General features: G+C 72.5%; 1 protein-coding gene across 1 annotated transcript in view; it reads left to right on the top strand.

Annotated features, from left to right (window-relative positions):
- Positions 1-15753, top strand: part of HCFC1 (host cell factor C1) — a 34157-nt gene that overhangs the window by 1786 nt on the left and 16618 nt on the right. Inside the window, exons 2-17 of the mRNA XM_045000691.1 lie at positions 2339-2487; positions 2824-2984; positions 3493-3701; positions 4568-4652; positions 4723-4829; positions 7083-7262; positions 7661-8014; positions 8114-8274; positions 8345-8542; positions 8931-9155; positions 10257-10361; positions 11162-11381; positions 12377-12519; positions 12615-12753; positions 12836-13056; positions 13169-15597. Coding sequence (XP_044856626.1) covers positions 2339-2487; positions 2824-2984; positions 3493-3701; positions 4568-4652; positions 4723-4829; positions 7083-7262; positions 7661-8014; positions 8114-8274; positions 8345-8542; positions 8931-9155; positions 10257-10361; positions 11162-11381; positions 12377-12519; positions 12615-12753; positions 12836-13056; positions 13169-15597 — 5086 coding nt within the window. The remainder of the gene's footprint in view (positions 1-2338; positions 2488-2823; positions 2985-3492; positions 3702-4567; positions 4653-4722; positions 4830-7082; positions 7263-7660; positions 8015-8113; positions 8275-8344; positions 8543-8930; positions 9156-10256; positions 10362-11161; positions 11382-12376; positions 12520-12614; positions 12754-12835; positions 13057-13168; positions 15598-15753) is intronic.

The raw sequence follows: 15753 nt of genomic DNA, 5'->3' as shown, positions 1-15753 counted from the left end.
GCTCTAACCGTAGCCCCAGGTCCCCTCCCAGAGCCAGGAGAGAACCCAGGAGTCCGGGCTCTAACCGTAGCCCCAGGTCCCCTCCCAGAGCCAGGAGAGAACCCAGGAGTCCGGGCTCTAACCGTAGCCCCAGGTCCCTTCCCAGAGCCAGGAGAGAACCCAGGAGTCCGGGCTCTAACCGTAGCCCCAGGTCCCCTCCCAGAGCCAGGAGAGAACCCAGGAGTCCGCCCCCCCCCCCGTCACACTCTTGTGGGGGTGTCTAGAGTCTTGGTCAGGAAGCTGCTTGCGAGGTGGCTCGTTTGCCCACAGCCCAGGTGGGGGGTGGAGAGCAGAGGGTTGTGGGTAGGGCTGGGGGGGGGCCAGGACTCCTGGGTTCTCTGCCGCAGGCTCCCTGTGTGACCATGGCTAAGTCCCTTCCCTGCCTCAGTTTCCTTGTCTGGGATTCAGGGGCGATGATGACGCGTTCGGGCTGCTCCTCCTTGTCGCTCTGCAGTGTCCAGTGCGACGGGGTCACCCCAATGTCAGCCTGCCCCGGACGCCTGGATTCGCCCCTCCCCCCTCTCAGCTCTGCCTCCCCCCCCCCCCCCCGTTCCCGGACGCCTGGGTTCGCCCCTCCCCGCTCTCCGCTCTGCCTCCCCCCCCCCCGTTCCCGGACGCCTGGGTTCGCCCCTCCCCGCTCTCAGCTCTGCCCTCCCCCGGTCCCGGACGCCTGGGTTCGCCCCTCCCCGCTCTCAGCTCTGCCCTCCCCCGTTCCCGGACACCTGGGTTCGCCCCTCCCTGCTCTGAGCTCTGCCTCCCCCGTTCCCGGACGCCTGGGTTCACCCCTCCCTGCTCTGAGCTCTGCCCCCCTCCCCCCGGTCCCGGACGCCTGGGTTCGCCCCTCCCCGCTCTCAGCTCTGCCTCCCCCCCCCCCCCCGTTCCCGGTCAGCTGGGTTCGCCCCTCCCCCCGCTCTGCTCTCTCCCCCCCCCCCCGGGTCCCGGACGCCTGGGTTCGCCCCTCCCCGCTCTCAGCTCTCTCCCCCCCCCCGTTCCCGGATACCTGGGTTCGCCCCTCCCCGCTCTCAGCTCTGCCTCCCCCCCCATTCCCGGATGCCTGGGTTCGCCCCTCCCCGCTCTCAGCTCTGCCTCCCCCCCCCCCCATTCCCGGACGCCCGGGTTCGCCCCTCCCCGCTCTCAGCAATGCCTCACCCCCCCCCCGTTCCCGGACGCCTGGGTTCGCCCCTCCCTGCTCTCAGCTCTGCCTCCCCCCCCCCCCGTTCCCGGATGCCTGGGTTTGCCCCTCCCCGCTCTGAGCTCTGCCCTCCCCCGTTCCCGGACGCCTGGGTTCGCCCCTCCCCGCTCTGAGCTCTGCCCTCCCCCGTTCCCGGACGCCTGGGTTCGCCCCTCCCCGCTCTCAGCTCTGCCCTCCTCCTTTCCCCGGACACCTGGGTTCACCCCTCCCTGCTCTGAGCTCTGCCCCCCCTCCCCCCGTTTCCGGACGCCTGGGTTCGCCCCTCCCCGCTCTCAGCTCTGCCCTCCCCCGTTCCCGGACGCCTGGGTTCGCCCCTCCCTGCTCTCAGCTCTCCCCCCCCCCCCCCCCCCCCCCCCCGTTCCCCGGACACCTGGGTTCTCCCCTCCCCGCTCTCAGCTCTGCTCTACCCCGTTCCCCGGACACCTGGGTTCGCCCCTCCCCGCTCTCAGCTCTGCCTCCCCCCCCCCCCCTTTCCCGGACGCCTGGGTTCGCCCCTCCCCGCTCTCAGCTCTGCCTCACCCCCCCCCCCGTTCCCGGACGCCTGGGTTCGCCCCTCCCTGCTCTCAGCTCTGCCTCCCCCCCCCCCGTTCCCGGACGCCTGGGTTCGCCCCTCCCCGCTCTGAGCTCTGCCCTCCCCCCGTTCCCGGATGCCTGGGTTCGCCCCTCCCCGCTCTCAGCTCTGCCCCCCCTCCCCCCGTTCCCGGACGCCTGGGTTCGCCCCTCCCCGCTCTGAGCTCTGCCCTCCCCCGTTCCCCGGACGCCTGGGTTCACCCCTCCCTGCTCTGAGCTCTGCCCTCCCCCGTTCCCGGACGCCTGGGTTCGCCCCTCCCTGCTCTGAGCTCTGCCCTCCCCCGTTCCCGGACGCCTGGGTTCACCCCTCCCCGCTCTGAGCTGTGCCCTCCGGACACCTGGGTTCGCCCCTCCCCGCCCCGTTCTGGACCCCTGGGTTCAGGTGCAGGTGTTTGTTCTGCACCTTGCGGGGCTGCGGGGGGGGGCTGTGGAGGGGGCAGAGGGCAGCCCTGGCCAATGGGGGCAACCTGCAGGCTGGACTTTCTGTCCAGGCCTGGACCCCCGACCCGCCACTCATGCCCCACTTGCCCCCTTCAGCCACCAACCAGTGGTTCATCCCGGCCGTGCGGGGCGACATCCCTCCCGGCTGCGCCGCCTACGGCTTCGTGTGCGACGGCACCCGGCTGCTGGTCTTCGGGGGCATGGTGGAGTACGGCAAGTACAGCAGCGACCTCTACGAGCTGCAGGTAGGGCCCGGACGCCGGGGTTCTGCCCTGGCCCTGGCAGGGGACTGGGGGCTGGTGGTTAGAGCAGTGGGGGCTGGGGGCCCGGACGCCGGGGTTCTGCCCTGGCCCTGGCAGGGGACTGGGGGCTGGTGGTTAGAGCAGTGGGGGCTGGGGGCCCGGACGCCGGGGTTCTGCCCTGGCCCTGGCAGGGGACTGGGGGCTGGTGGTTAGAGCAGTGGGGGCTGGGGGCCCGGACGCCGGGGTTCTATCCCCCGCTCTGGGAGGGGACTGGGGGCTGGGTGGGGGGGGCAGGAGTGGGGGGCAGTGGGGCTGCATTGCAATGAACCCCCCTTGCAGGCCAGCCGCTGGGAGTGGAAGAGACTCAAGGCCAAGACCCCCAAGAACGGGCCGCCCCCCTGCCCCCGCCTGGGCCACAGCTTCTCGCTTGTGGGCAACAAGTGCTACCTGTTTGGGGGGCTGGCAAACGACAGCGAGGACCCCAAGAACAACATTCCCAGGTGAGCGATCGCCAGGACACCTGGGTTCTCTCCCGGCTCGGGGTGGGAGTGGGGAGGAGTCGGGTGGGTTAGAGTGCCCTCCCCCAGCCAGGACGCCTGGGTTCTCTCGGGGTGGGAGTGGGGAGGAGTCGGGTGGGTTAGAGTGCCCTCCCCCAGCCAGGACGCCTGGGTTCTCTCGGGGTGGGAGTGGGGAGGTGTCGGGTGGGTTAGAGTGCCCTCCCCCAGCCAGGACGCCTGGGTTCTCTCCGGGTGGGAGTGGGGAGGTGTCGGGTGGGTTAGAGTGCCCTCCCGCAGCCAGGACGCCTGGGTTCTCTCGGGGTGGGAGTGGGGAGCTGTCGGGTGGGTTAGAGTGCCCTCCCCCAGCCAGGACGCCTGGGTTCTGTGCCTGGCTGTGGGGAGAGGCTGCCCTCTAGCTGTGCAAGGTGGAAGTGCAGGTCACTGCTCTGTCCCGGATCCCTGGGGATGGGGGGACTTGTGCCCCCCCCCACGAGCCCATGTCCCCCCGCAGGTACCTGAATGACCTGTACATCCTGGAGCTGCGCCCAGGCTCCGGCGTGGTGGCCTGGGACATCCCCATCACGTACGGGGTGCTGCCCCCGCCCCGCGAGTCCCACACCGCCGTGGTGTACACCGAGCGGGACAACAAGAAATCCAAACTCGTCATCTACGGGGGAATGAGCGGCTGCCGCCTCGGCGACCTCTGGACGCTGGACATCGGTACGGCCGCCAGGACGCCTGGGTTCTCGCGGGGCTGGGCTGGGGGGCTGGAGCCAGGACACGGGGGGCTGGGTTCTCCGCTGGCTCCCTGGGGGGACTGGAGCCAGGACACGGGGGGCTGGGTTCTCCGCTGGCTCCCTGGGGGGACTGGAGCCAGGACACGGGGGGCTGGGTTCTCCGCTGGCTCCCTGGGGGGACTGGAGCCAGGACACGGGGGGCTGGGTTCTCCGCGGGCTCCCTGGGGGACTGGAGCCAGGACACGGGGGGCTGGGCGGGGGCTGGGTTCTCCGCTGGCTCCCTGGGGGGACTGGAGCCAGGACACGGGGGGCTGGGTTCTCCGCTGGCTCCCTGGGGGGACTGGAGCCAGGACACGGGGGGCTGGGCTGGGGCGCTGGGTTCTCCGCTGGCTCCCTGGGGGGACTGGAGCCAGGACACGGGGGGCTGGGCTGGGGCTGGGTTCTCCGGTGGCTCCCTGGGGGGACTGGAGCCAGGACACGGGGGGCTGGGTTCTCCGCGGGCTCCCTGGGGGACTGGAGCCAGGACACGGGGGGCTGGGCTGGGGGGCTGGGTTCTCCGCTGGCTCCCTGGGGGGACTGGAGCCAGGACACGGGGGGGCTGGGTTCTCCGCTGGCTCCCTGGGGGGACTGGAGCCAGGACACGGGGGGCTGGGCTGGGGGGCTGGGGTCTCCGCGGGCTCGTGGGGGGACTGGAGCCAGGACACGGGGGGCTGGGTTCTCCGCGGGCTCCCTGGGGGGACTGGGGCCAGCACACGGGGGGCTGGGCTGGGGGGCTGGGGTCTCCGCTGGCTCGTGGGGGGACACGGGGGGGCACAGGCCGGGTCTCAGGGTGTCTGTTCTCATCCCCAGAGACCCTGACGTGGAACAAGCCCAGCCTGAGCGGCGTGGCGCCCCTCCCCCGCAGCCTGCACTCCGCCACCACCATTGGCAACAAGTAAGCCCCCCCCCCCACCCCCCGAGCCCCTGCCCCCCGTGGCGCAGCTCTGACCCCCTCCTCCCCCCAGGATGTACGTCTTCGGGGGCTGGGTGCCCCTCGTCATGGACGACGTCAAAGTGGCCACGCACGAGAAAGAGTGGAAGTGCACCAACACGCTGGCCTGCCTCAACCTGGGTAAGGGACCCCCCCGTGGCCCCCCCAGAGCCCCCCAGCTCCCCTTCCCTGCACCAACACGCTGGCCTGCCTCAACCTGGGTAAGGGACCCCCCGTGACCCCCCCAGAGCCCCCCAGCTCCCCTTCCCCGCACCAACACGCTGGCCTGCCTCAACCTGGGTAAGGGACCCCCCCGTGGCCCCCCAGAGCCCCCCAGCTCCCCTTCCCGCACCAACACGCTGGCCTGCCTCAACCTGGGTAAGGGACCCCCCCGTGGCCCCCCCAGAGCCCCCCAGCTCCCCTTCCCTGCACCAACACGCTGGCCTGCCTCAACCTGGGTAATGGAACCCCCCCAGTACCCCCCCAGAGCCCCCCTGCTCCCCTTCCCGTACCAACACGCTGGCCTGCCTCAACCTGGGTAAGGGACCCCCCCGTGGCCCCCCCAGAGCCCCCCAGCTCCCCTTCCCGCACCAACACGCTGGCTGCCTCAACCTGGGTAAGGGACCCCCCCGTGGCCCCCCCAGAGCCCCCCAGCTCCCCTTCCCGCACCAACACGCTGGCCTGCCTCAACCTGGGTAAGGGACCCCCCCGTGGCCCCCCCAGAGCCCCCCAGCTCCCCTTCCCGCACCAACACGCTGGCCTGCCTCATCCTGGGTAAGGGACCCCCCCGTGGCCCCCCAGAGCCCCCCAGCTCCCCTTCCCCGCACCAACACGCTGGCCTGCCTCAACCTGGGTAAGGGAACCCCCCCAGAACCCCCCCAGAGCCCCCCAGCTCCCCTTCCCGCACCAACACGCTGGCTGCCTCAACCTGGGTAAGGGACCCCCCCTGTGGCCCCCCCAGAGCCCCCCAGCTCCCCTTCCCGCACCAACACGCTGGCCTGCCTCATCCTGGGTAAGGGACCCCCCCGTGGCCCCCCCAGAGCCCCCCAGCTCCCCTTCCCGCACCAACACGCTGGCTGCCTCAACCTGGGTAAGGGTCCCCCCCGGTGGCCCCCCCAGAGCCCCCCAGCTCCCCTTCCCGCACCAACACGCTGGCCTGCCTCAACCTGGGTAAGGGACCCCCCGTGGGCCCCCCATTAGCCCCCCCGCTCCCCTTCCCGCTCCAACACGCTGGCTGCCTCATCCTGGGTAAGGGACCCCCCCGTGGCCCCCCCAGAGCCCCCCAGCTCCCCTTCCCGCACCAACACGCTGGCTGCCTCAACCTGGGTATGGTGCCCCCCCGTGCCCCCCCAGAGCCCCCCAGCTCCCCTTCCCGCACCAACACGCTGGCTGCCTCAACCTGGGTAAGGGACCCCCCCGTGGCCCCCCCAGAGCCCCCCAGCTCCCCTTCCCGCACCAACACGCTGGCCTGCCTCAGCCTGGGTAAGGGACCCCCCGTGGCCCCCCCAGAGCCCCCCAGCTCCCCTTCCCGCACCAACACGCTGACTGCCTCAACCTGGGTAAGGGACCCCCCCTGTGGCCCCCCCAGAGCCCCCCAGCTCCCCTTCCCGCACCAACACGCTGGCCTGCCTCAACCTGGGTAAGGGACCCCCCCGTGGCCCCCCCAGAGCCCCCCAGCTCCCCTTCCCGCACCAACACGCTGGCCTGCCTCATCCTGGGTAAGGGACCCCCCCGTGGCCCCCCCAGACCCCCCCAGCTCCCCTTCCCGCACCAACACGCTGGCTGCCTCAACCTGGGTAAGGGAACCCCCCCCAGGACCCCCCCAGAGCCCCCCAGCTCCCCTTCCCGCACCAACACGCTGGCCTGCCTCAACCTGGGTAAGGGACCCCCCGTGCCCCCCCCAGAGCCCCCCCGCTCCCCTTCCCGCACCAACACGCTGGCTGCCTCAACCTGGGTAAGGGACCCCCCCAGAGCCCCCCAGCTCCCCTTCCCTGCACCAACACGCTGGCCTGCCTCAACCTGGGTAAGGGAGCGCCCCGTGCCCCCCCAGAGCCCCCCAGCTCCCCTTCCCGCACCAACACGCTGGCTGCCTCAACCTGGGTAAGGGACCCCCCCGTGGCCCCCCCAGAGCCCCCCAGCTCCCCTTCCCTGCACCAACACGCTGGCCTGCCTCAACCTGGGTAAGGGACCCCCCCGTGGCCCCCCAGAGCCCCCCAGCTCCCCTTCCCCGCACCAACACGCTGGCCTGCCTCAACCTGGGTAAGGGACCCCCCGTGGCCCCCCCAGAGCCCCCCAGCTCCCCTTCCCGCACCAACACGCTGGCCTGCCTCAGCCTGGCTAGAGGAGGCCCCGTGCCCCCCCTGCTGGAACCAGCCCCCTGGCCCCTCCCCACAGACTCCATGGCCTGGGAGCCGATCCTCATGGACACGCTGGAGGACAACATCCCGCGGGCGCGGGCGGGGCACTGCGCCGTCTCCATCAACACCCGCCTCTACATCTGGAGCGGGCGCGACGGCTACCGCAAGGCCTGGAACAACCAGGTGTGCTGCAAGGACCTCTGGTACCTGGAGACGGGTGAGTGCCGGGGGCGGGGAGCAGGGACCCCGGGGGTGGGGGGGGGCGCGGGCGGGGAGCAGGGTCCCCAGGGGTCGGGGGGGGCGGGCGGGGAGCAGGGACCCCGGGGGCGGGGGGGGCGCGGGCGGAGAGAAGGGTCCCCGGTTGCAGGGGGGGGCGGGGAGCAGGGTCCGTGGGGGGGACGCGCGGGCGGGGAGCAGGGTCCCTGGGTGCGGGGGGGGCGGGGGCGGGCGGGGAGCAGGGTCCCCGGGTGCCGGGGGGGGCGGGCGGGGAGCAGGGTCCGGGGGCGGGGGCGGGGGGGGAGCAGGGTCCCGGGTACATGGGAGGGGGATGCCTGGCGGGGGGCGGCGGGGAGATCGGGGGGAGGCTCCAGCTTCTTACCCCCCCTCTGCCCCCAGAGAAGCCCCCGGCCCCCTCCCGGGTGCAGCTGGTTCGGGCCAACACCAACTCGCTGGAGGTGAGCTGGGGCTCGGTGCCCACGGCCGACACCTACCTGCTGCAGCTGCAGAAGTACGACATCCCGGCGGCCGCCTCGCCCGCCCCCGCCCCGGTGCCCTCCGTGCCCGCCAACCCGCCCAAGAGCCCCGCCCCGGCCGCCGCCGCGCCCGCCGCGCCCGCCAGCCAGCCGCTGGCACAGATGGGCATCACTCTGCTGCCCCAGGCCGCCGCCCCCACGCCCACCACCACCATCCAGCTGCTGCCCTCCGTGCCTGGCACGCCCCTGCCCGTGGCCAGCCCCGCACGCACGCAGGGTGAGTGGGGCCAGACTGCCGGGGGGCGGGGGAGGCTTGGACTCCCTGGGGGGGAGCAGGGGTCTCAGTGCCCCTCTCACGCTGCCCTTGCCCCAGCAGGTGTCCCGGCCGTGCTGAAGGTGACTGGGCCCCAGGCGCCCCCAGGGCCCCCCCTGGTGACGGTGCGCTCGGCCGGGCAGGCGGGCAAGGCCCCGGTGACGGTGACCTCGCTGCCGGCCGGCGTGCGCATGGTGGTGCCCACGCAGGGCACGCAGGGCACGGTAAGTACCCTCTGCCGGTGGGTCCGGGTCCGGCTGCCGGGCGCCCCTGACTGCTCCCCTCTGCCCCCAGGTGATCGGCAGCAGCCCCCAGATGAGCGGCATGGCCGCCCTGGCAGCCGCCGCCGCCGCCACACAGAAGATCCCCCCCTCCTCCGCGCCCACCGTGCTGAGCGTGCCGGCTGGCGCCACCATCGTCAAGACCGTGGCCGTCTCCCCGGGCACAGCCACCCTGCCCAGCACCGTCAAAGTGGCCTCCTCCCCCGTCATGGTAAGAGACGCCCGGCCCCGCAGCCCTGCCCCGGAACCAGGGAGAGAACCCAGGAGTCCTGGCTCCCAGCCCCACTGCTCTGACCCACCAGTCCCTACTCCCTTCCCACAGCCAGGAGAGAACCCAGGAGTTCTGGCTCCCAGCCCCCCCCGGGTCTAACCACCAGCCCCCACTCCCCTCCCAGAGCCAGAGAGAGAACCCAGGTGTCCTGGCTCCCAGCCCCCCCTGCTCTGACCCAGCAGCCCCCACTCCCCTCCGAGAGCTGGGAGAGAACCCAGGAGTCCTGGCTCCCAGCCCCCTCACTCTAACTCACCAGCCCCCACTCCCATCCCGGATCCAAGGAGAGAACCCAGGCGTCCTGCTAAGGGTGCTCGTCTCCCTGCACCAGGTGAGTAACCCAGCCACACGCATGCTGAAGACGGCGGCAGCCCAGGTGGGCACCTCAGTGTCATCCACGACCAACGCGGCCACGCGGCCCATCATCACTGTGCACAAGTCGGGCACGGTCACCGTGGCGCAGCAGGCCCAGGTCATGACCACCGTGGTGGGTGGCGTCACCAAGACCATTACCCTGGTGAAGAGCCCCATCTCCGTGCCAGGGGGCAGCGCACTGGTAAGTGCCGGAGGGCGCGAACCCCGGAGTCCTGGCTCCCAGCCCCCTGCTCTAACCACTAGACCCCACTCCCCTCCCAGAGCCGGCGAGAGAACCCAGGAGTCCTGGCTCCCAGCCCCCACTCCTCTAACCACTAGACCCTACTCTGCTCCCAGAGCCGGCGAGAGAACCCAGGAGTCCTGGCTCCCAGCCCCCACTCCTCTAACCACTAGATCCCACTCCGCTCCCAGAGCCGGGGAGAGAACCCCGGAGTCCTGGCTCCCAGCCCCCCCTGCTCTAACCACTAGACCCCACTCCCCTCCCAGAGCCGGCGAGAGAACCCAGGAGTCCTGGCTCCCAGCCCCCACTCCTCTAACCACTAGACCCCACTCTGCTCCCAGAGCTGGCGAGAGAACCCAGGAGTCCTGGCTCCCAGCCCCCACTCCTCTAACCACTAGACCCCACTCTGCTCCCAGAGCCGGCGAGAGAACCCAGGAGTCCTGGCTCCCAGCCCCCCTGCTCTAACCACTAGACCCCACTCTGCTCCCAGAGCCGGGGAGAGAACCCCGGAGTCCTGGCTCCCAGCCCCCCTGCTCTAACCACTAGACCCTACTCTGCTCCCAGAGCTGGCGAGAGAACCCAGGAGTCCTGGCTCCCAGCCCCCACTCCTCTAACCACCAGCCCCCACTCCCCTCCCAGAGCCGGGGAGAGAACCCAGGCGTCCTGGCTCCCAGGCCTGTCCTCTCTCTGAGCTGGGTGGGGTCCAGTTGTGCCAGTTGTTTGGGGGCTGTGCTGGGAGGGGGTGGGGGAGTCAGGGCCCCGCACCCCCCCCCCCCCGGGATCCCCGGGAGCCAGCCAGTCACACAGCAGGGTCCCAAGCAGAGCGGGTGGGTGCCACCGGGACCCCCCTGCCGGGTCCCTGGGGAGAGGGGGGGGCAGGGACCCTGCGTTTCACCACCCAGCCCAAAACGGAGACTCTCTCCCCCCACCCCCCTGCTCTTCCCACCCCCCCCAGACAGTCCCAGGTCAATCCGCCCCCCTCCCTACTGCGTGTCGCCTCTCTCCCAGAATGCAGTGGGGCGGGGGCCGGGGGGGGCACTGCTCATGCTCTCTCCCCGGCAGATCTCTAACCTCGGCAAAGTGATGTCGGTCGTGCAGACCAAGCCGGTGCAGAGCTCGGCCGTGACTGGCCAGGCCTCCAGCGGCCCCGTCACCCAGATCATCCAGGTGAGCGCACGGGGGGGCAGCGCTGGGAACGGGACCCAGGAGTCCGGGCTCCCAGCCCCTGCTCTGACCCTCCAGCCCCCACTCGCCTCCCAGAGCCGGGGAGAGAACCCAGGCGTCCGGGCTCCCAGCCCCTGCTCTGACCACCTGCCCCCACTCGCCTCCCCGAGCCGTGGAGAGAACCCAGGCGTCCGGGCTCCCAGCCCCTGCTCTGACCCTCCAGCCCCCACTCCCCTCCCAGAGCCGTGGAGAGAACCCAGGCGTCCGGGCTCCCAGCCCCTGCTCTGACCCTCCAGCCCCCACTCGCCTCCCAGAGCCGGGGAGAGAACCCAGGCGTCCGGGCTCCCAGCCCCTGCTCTGACCACCAGCCCCCACTCGCCTCCCAGAGCCGGGGAGAGAACCCAGGCGTCCGGGCTCCCAGCCCCTGCTCTGACCCTCCAGCCCCCACTCGCCTCCCAGAGCCGGGGAGAGAACCCAGGCGTCCGGGCTCCCAGCCCCTGCTCTGACCACCAGCCCCCACTCGCCTCCCAGAGCCGGGGAGAGAACCCAGGCGTCCGGGCTCCCAGCCCCTGCTCTGACCCTCCAGCCCCCACTCGCCTCCCAGAGCCGGGGAGAGAACCCAGGCGTCCGGGCTCCCAGCCCCTGCTCTGACCACCGGCCCCCACTCGCCTCCCAGAGCCGGGGAGAGAACCCAGGCGTCCGGGCTCCCAGCCCCCCCCAGTAGAAACAGGAGTCCTGAGTGCTCTGCTCCCCGGGGGGGCGAGCTGCATTAACCCTTTCTTGCCTGCCCCGTGCTCCCCCAGACCAAGGGCCCCCTGCCGGCAGGCACCATCCTGAAGCTGGTGACGTCAGCGGACGGGAAGCCCACCACCATCATCACCACCACGCAGGCGGGCGGCGCCGGCCCCAAGCCCACCATCCTGGGCATCAGCAGCGTCTCGCCCAGCACCACCAAGCCGGGCACCACCACCATCATCAAAACCATCCCCATGTCGGCCATCATCACCCAGGCCGGGGCCACGGGTAACGGCCCGCCCGGGGGGCTGGGGGGGTCGTCGCCCGCGGGGGCTGGGGGGGTCGGGCTGAGGGAGTCGCATGCGGGGGCTGGGGGGGGTTGCCTGAGGGGGGGGTGGGCTGGGGGAATCACCTGTGGGTCTGGGGGGGTCGCCCGTGGGGGGGGAAGGGCTGGGGCTGCGGGTGGGGGGGGCGGGTGGTCGCCCGTGGGGCGGGGAAGGGCTGGGGCTGCGGGTGGGGGGGGCGGGTGGTCGCCCGGGGGGCGGGGAAGGGCTGGGGCTGTGGGTGGGGGGGGCGGGTGGTCGCACGCGGGGGGGGCTGGGGCTGCGGGGGGGTGGTCGCCCGTGTGGGGGGCTGCGGGTGCGGGGGCGGGGGGTCGCCCGCGGGGGGGAAGGGCTGGGGCTGCGGGTGGGTGGTCGCCGGTGTGGGGGGCTGGGGCTGCGGGTGCGGGGGCGGGTGGTCGCCCGCGGGGGGGAAGGGCTGGGGCTGCGGGGGGGGGGGGTGGTCGCCCGCGGGGGGGGGGCGGGGGCTGCGGGGGGGGGGGCGGGGGGTCGCCCGGGGGGGGGAAGGGCTGGGGCGGCGGGGGGTGGTCGCCTGTGTGGGGGGGCTGGGGCTGCGGGTGCGGGGGCGGGTGGTCGCCCGCGGGGGGGAAGGGCGGGGGCTGGGGGGGGGGGGGTGGTCGCCCGCGGGGGGGAGGCCGGGGGCTGAGGGGGGGGGGAGGTCGCGGGTGTGGGGGGGAGGGTGGGGCTGCGTGGGGGGGGGGTGGTCGCCCGCGGGGGGGAAGGGCTGGGGCTGCGGGCGGGAGGGCTGGGGCTGTGTGGGGGGGGCGGGTGGTCGCCCGCGGGGGGGGGAGGGCTGGGGCTGTGTGTGGGGGGCGGGTGGTCGCCCGCGGGGGGGAGGGCTGGGGCTGCGTGTGGGGGGCGGGTGGTCGCCTGTGTGGGGGGGAGGGCTGGGGCTGCGTGGGGGGGGGGTGTAGCTCTGCACTAACGCCCGGCTCCCCCCAGGTGTGACCAGCAGCCCTGGGATCAAGTCCCCCATCACCATCATCACCACCAAGGTCATGACCTCAGGCACGGGCGCCCCCGCCAAGATCATCACGGCGGTGCCCAAGCTGGGCACGGCCCACGGGCAGCAGGGCCTCACGCAGGTGAGCAGGGGGCTTGGGGGCGCCGGGACGGCCGGGGGCTGCCCCTGCCCCGGCCCCGGCCTCACCACCTCTCTCCCCCCCCCCCCTCCCGGCAGGTGGTCCTGAAGGGGGCGCCCGGCCAGCCCGGCACCATCCTGCGCACCGTGCCCATGGGCGGCGTGCGGCTGGTCACGCCCGTCACCGTCTCCGCCGTCAAGCCCACCGTCACCACGCTGGTGGTGAAAGGCACCACGGGTAAGGGGGCTGGGCGGGGGCTGGGCGGGGGCTGGGCTGCGCAGCCGGCTCGGCACTGACTGGCTCTCCCTGCCCCGCCCAGGTGTCACCACCTTGGGCACCGTGACGGGCACCGTCTCCACCAGCCTGGCTGGCGCAGGGGGCCACAGCACCAGCGCCTCCCTGGCCACGCCCATCACCACGCTGGGCACCATCGCCACCCTGTCCAGCCAGGTGATCAACCCGGCCGCCATCACCGTCTCTGCCGCCCAGACCACCATGACGGCCGCCAGCGGGCTGGGCACGCCCACCATCACCATGCAGGTACGGGGGCGCCAAGCAGAGGGGGGCGGTGGGGGGCAGGGGTGGGGGCTGAGCGCGGGGGGCAGTGGGACACAGGCCCAGCCCCTCACCCTGCCCCTCTCCCTGCCCCCAGCCCGTCTCCCAGCCCACGCAGGTGACGCTGATCACGACGCCCAGCGGAGTGGATGCCCAGCCGGTGCACGACCTGCCGGTCTCCATCCTGGCCTCGCCCACCACGGAGCAGCCCACGGCCACGGTGACCATCGCCGACGTGGGGCAGGGCGACCCCCAGCCCGGCACCGTCACCCTGGTGTGCTCCAACCCGCCCTGCGAAACCCATGAGACTGGCACCACCAACACTGCCACTGCCACTGTCGTGGCCAATGTGGGCGGCCTGACCCAGCCCGTGCACTTTGTGTGCGAGGGCCAGGAGGCTGGGCAGCCCAACGGCGGGTTAGTGCGCGTCTGCTCCAACCCCCCGTGCGAGACGCACGAGACGGGCACCACCCACACGGCCACCACGGCCACGGCCAGCATGGGCGCCGGACGAGTGTGCAGCAACCCCCCGTGCGAGACGCACGAGACGGGCACCACCCACACGGCCACCACGGCCACAGCCAGCATGGGCGCCGGACGAGTGTGCAGCAACCCCCCGTGCGAGACGCACGAGACGGGCACCACCCACACGGCCACCACGGCCACGGCCAGCATGGGCGCCGGACGAGTGTGCAGCAACCCCCCGTGCGAGACGCACGAGACGGGCACCACCCACACGGCTACCACGGCCACGTCCAGCATGGGCGCCGGACGAGTGTGCAGCAACCCCCCGTGCGAGACGCACGAGACGGGCACCACCAACACGGCTACCACGGCCACGTCCAGCATGGGCGCCGGACGAGTGTGCAGCAACCCCCCGTGCGAGACGCACGAGACGGGCACCACCAACACGGCTACTACGGCCACGTCCAGCATGGGCGCGGGACGAGTGTGCAGCAACCCCCTGTGTGAGACGCACGAGACGGGCACCACCAACACGGCTACCACGGCCACGTCCAGCATGGGCGCTGGACGAGTGTGCAGCAACCCCCTGTGTGAGACGCACGAGACGGGCACCACCAACACGGCTACCACGGCCCGGTCGCTCATGGGCCGGGGGCAGCCAGATGGGGGCCTGGTAGCCCCACCCAACCCACCGTGCCAAACGCAGCACACCAGTGCCACCGGCACCACAATGTCGGCAAAAGCCGGCGTGCCCACAGAGCAGCCGTGCAGCGCCAGGATGGCAAATCCCCCCCCGGCGATGCCTGGCACCAACGCACAATCCCCGGCGCCGGGTGGCCGGCCCTGTGAGGCTCACCAGACCCACACCACCAACACCGCCACCACGGCCCGGTCGCTCATGGGCCGGGGGCAGCCGGACGGTGGGCCGGGGGCAGCTGAGAGCCCCCCATGCCAAACCCAACAGACTTGTGCCACTCACACAACCATGTCGGCCAAAGCAGACGTGCCCACGGAGCAGCCATGCGGCGTGAGGATGGTTGCACCGGACACGGAGGCTGGGCACCGAGCGCATGTCACTGACTCTTGTGAGATGGGCGCCACGGCCAGGTCGAGCATGGGCGCCGGGCGAGCGTGCAGCAACCCCCCGTGCGAGAGGCACGAGACGGGCACCACCACCACAGCCACGTTGAACATGGGCGCCGGGCGAGCGTGCCCAGAGCCCCCACCCGAGACGGGCACCACCACCACAGCCACGTTGAACATGGGCGCCGGGCGTGCGTCCAGCAACCCCCCGTGCGAGATGCACGAGACGGGCACCACCACCACAGCCACGTTGAACATGGGCGCCGGGCGAGCGTGCCCAGAGCCCCCACCCGAGACGGGCACCACCACCACAGCCACGTTGAACATGGGCGCCGGGCGTGCGTCCAGCAACCCCCCGTGCGAGATGCACGAGACGGGCACCACCACCACAGCCACGTTGATCATGGGCGCCGCGCGAGCGTGCCCAGAGCCCCCGTGCGAGATGCACGAGACGGGCACCACCACCACAGCCACGTTGATCATGGGCGCCGGGCGAGCGTGCCCAGAGCCCCCACGCGAGACGCACGAGACGGGCACCACCACCACAGCCACGTTGAACATGGGAGCCGGGCGTGCGTGCACAGAGCCCCCATGCGAGACGCACGAGACGGGCACCACCAACACGGCCACCACTGCCACGTCCAGCATGGGCGCCGGGCGAGTGTGCAGCAACCCCCCGTGCGAGACGCACGAGACGGGCACCACCAACACGGCTACCACGGCCACGTCCAGCATGGGCGCTGGGCGAGTGTGCAGCAACCCCCCGTGCGAGACGCACGAGACGGGCACCACCAACACGGCTACCACGGCCACGTCCAGCATGGGCGCCGGGCGAGTGTGCAGCAACCCCCCGTGCGAGACGCACGAGACGGGCACCACCAACACGGCTACCACGGCCACGTCCAGCATGGGCGCCGGGCGAGCGTGCAGCAACCCCCCGTGCGAGAGGCACGAGACGGGCACCACCACCACAGCCACGTTGAACATGGGCGCCGGGCGAGCGTGCCCAGAGCCCCCACCCGAGACGGGCACCACCACCACAGCCACGTTGAACATGGGCGCCGGGCGTGCGTCCAGCAACCCCCCGAGATGCACGAGACGGGCACCACCACCACAGCCACGTTGAACATGGGC

Source organism: Mauremys mutica, unplaced genomic scaffold, assembly GCF_020497125.1.
Source record: "Mauremys mutica isolate MM-2020 ecotype Southern unplaced genomic scaffold, ASM2049712v1 000710F_np12_obj, whole genome shotgun sequence".
NCBI classification, from domain to species: Eukaryota; Metazoa; Chordata; order Testudines; family Geoemydidae; genus Mauremys; species Mauremys mutica.
Note: the sequence above shows the minus strand (reverse complement) of the source record. Positions and strands in the feature narration are given on the sequence as shown.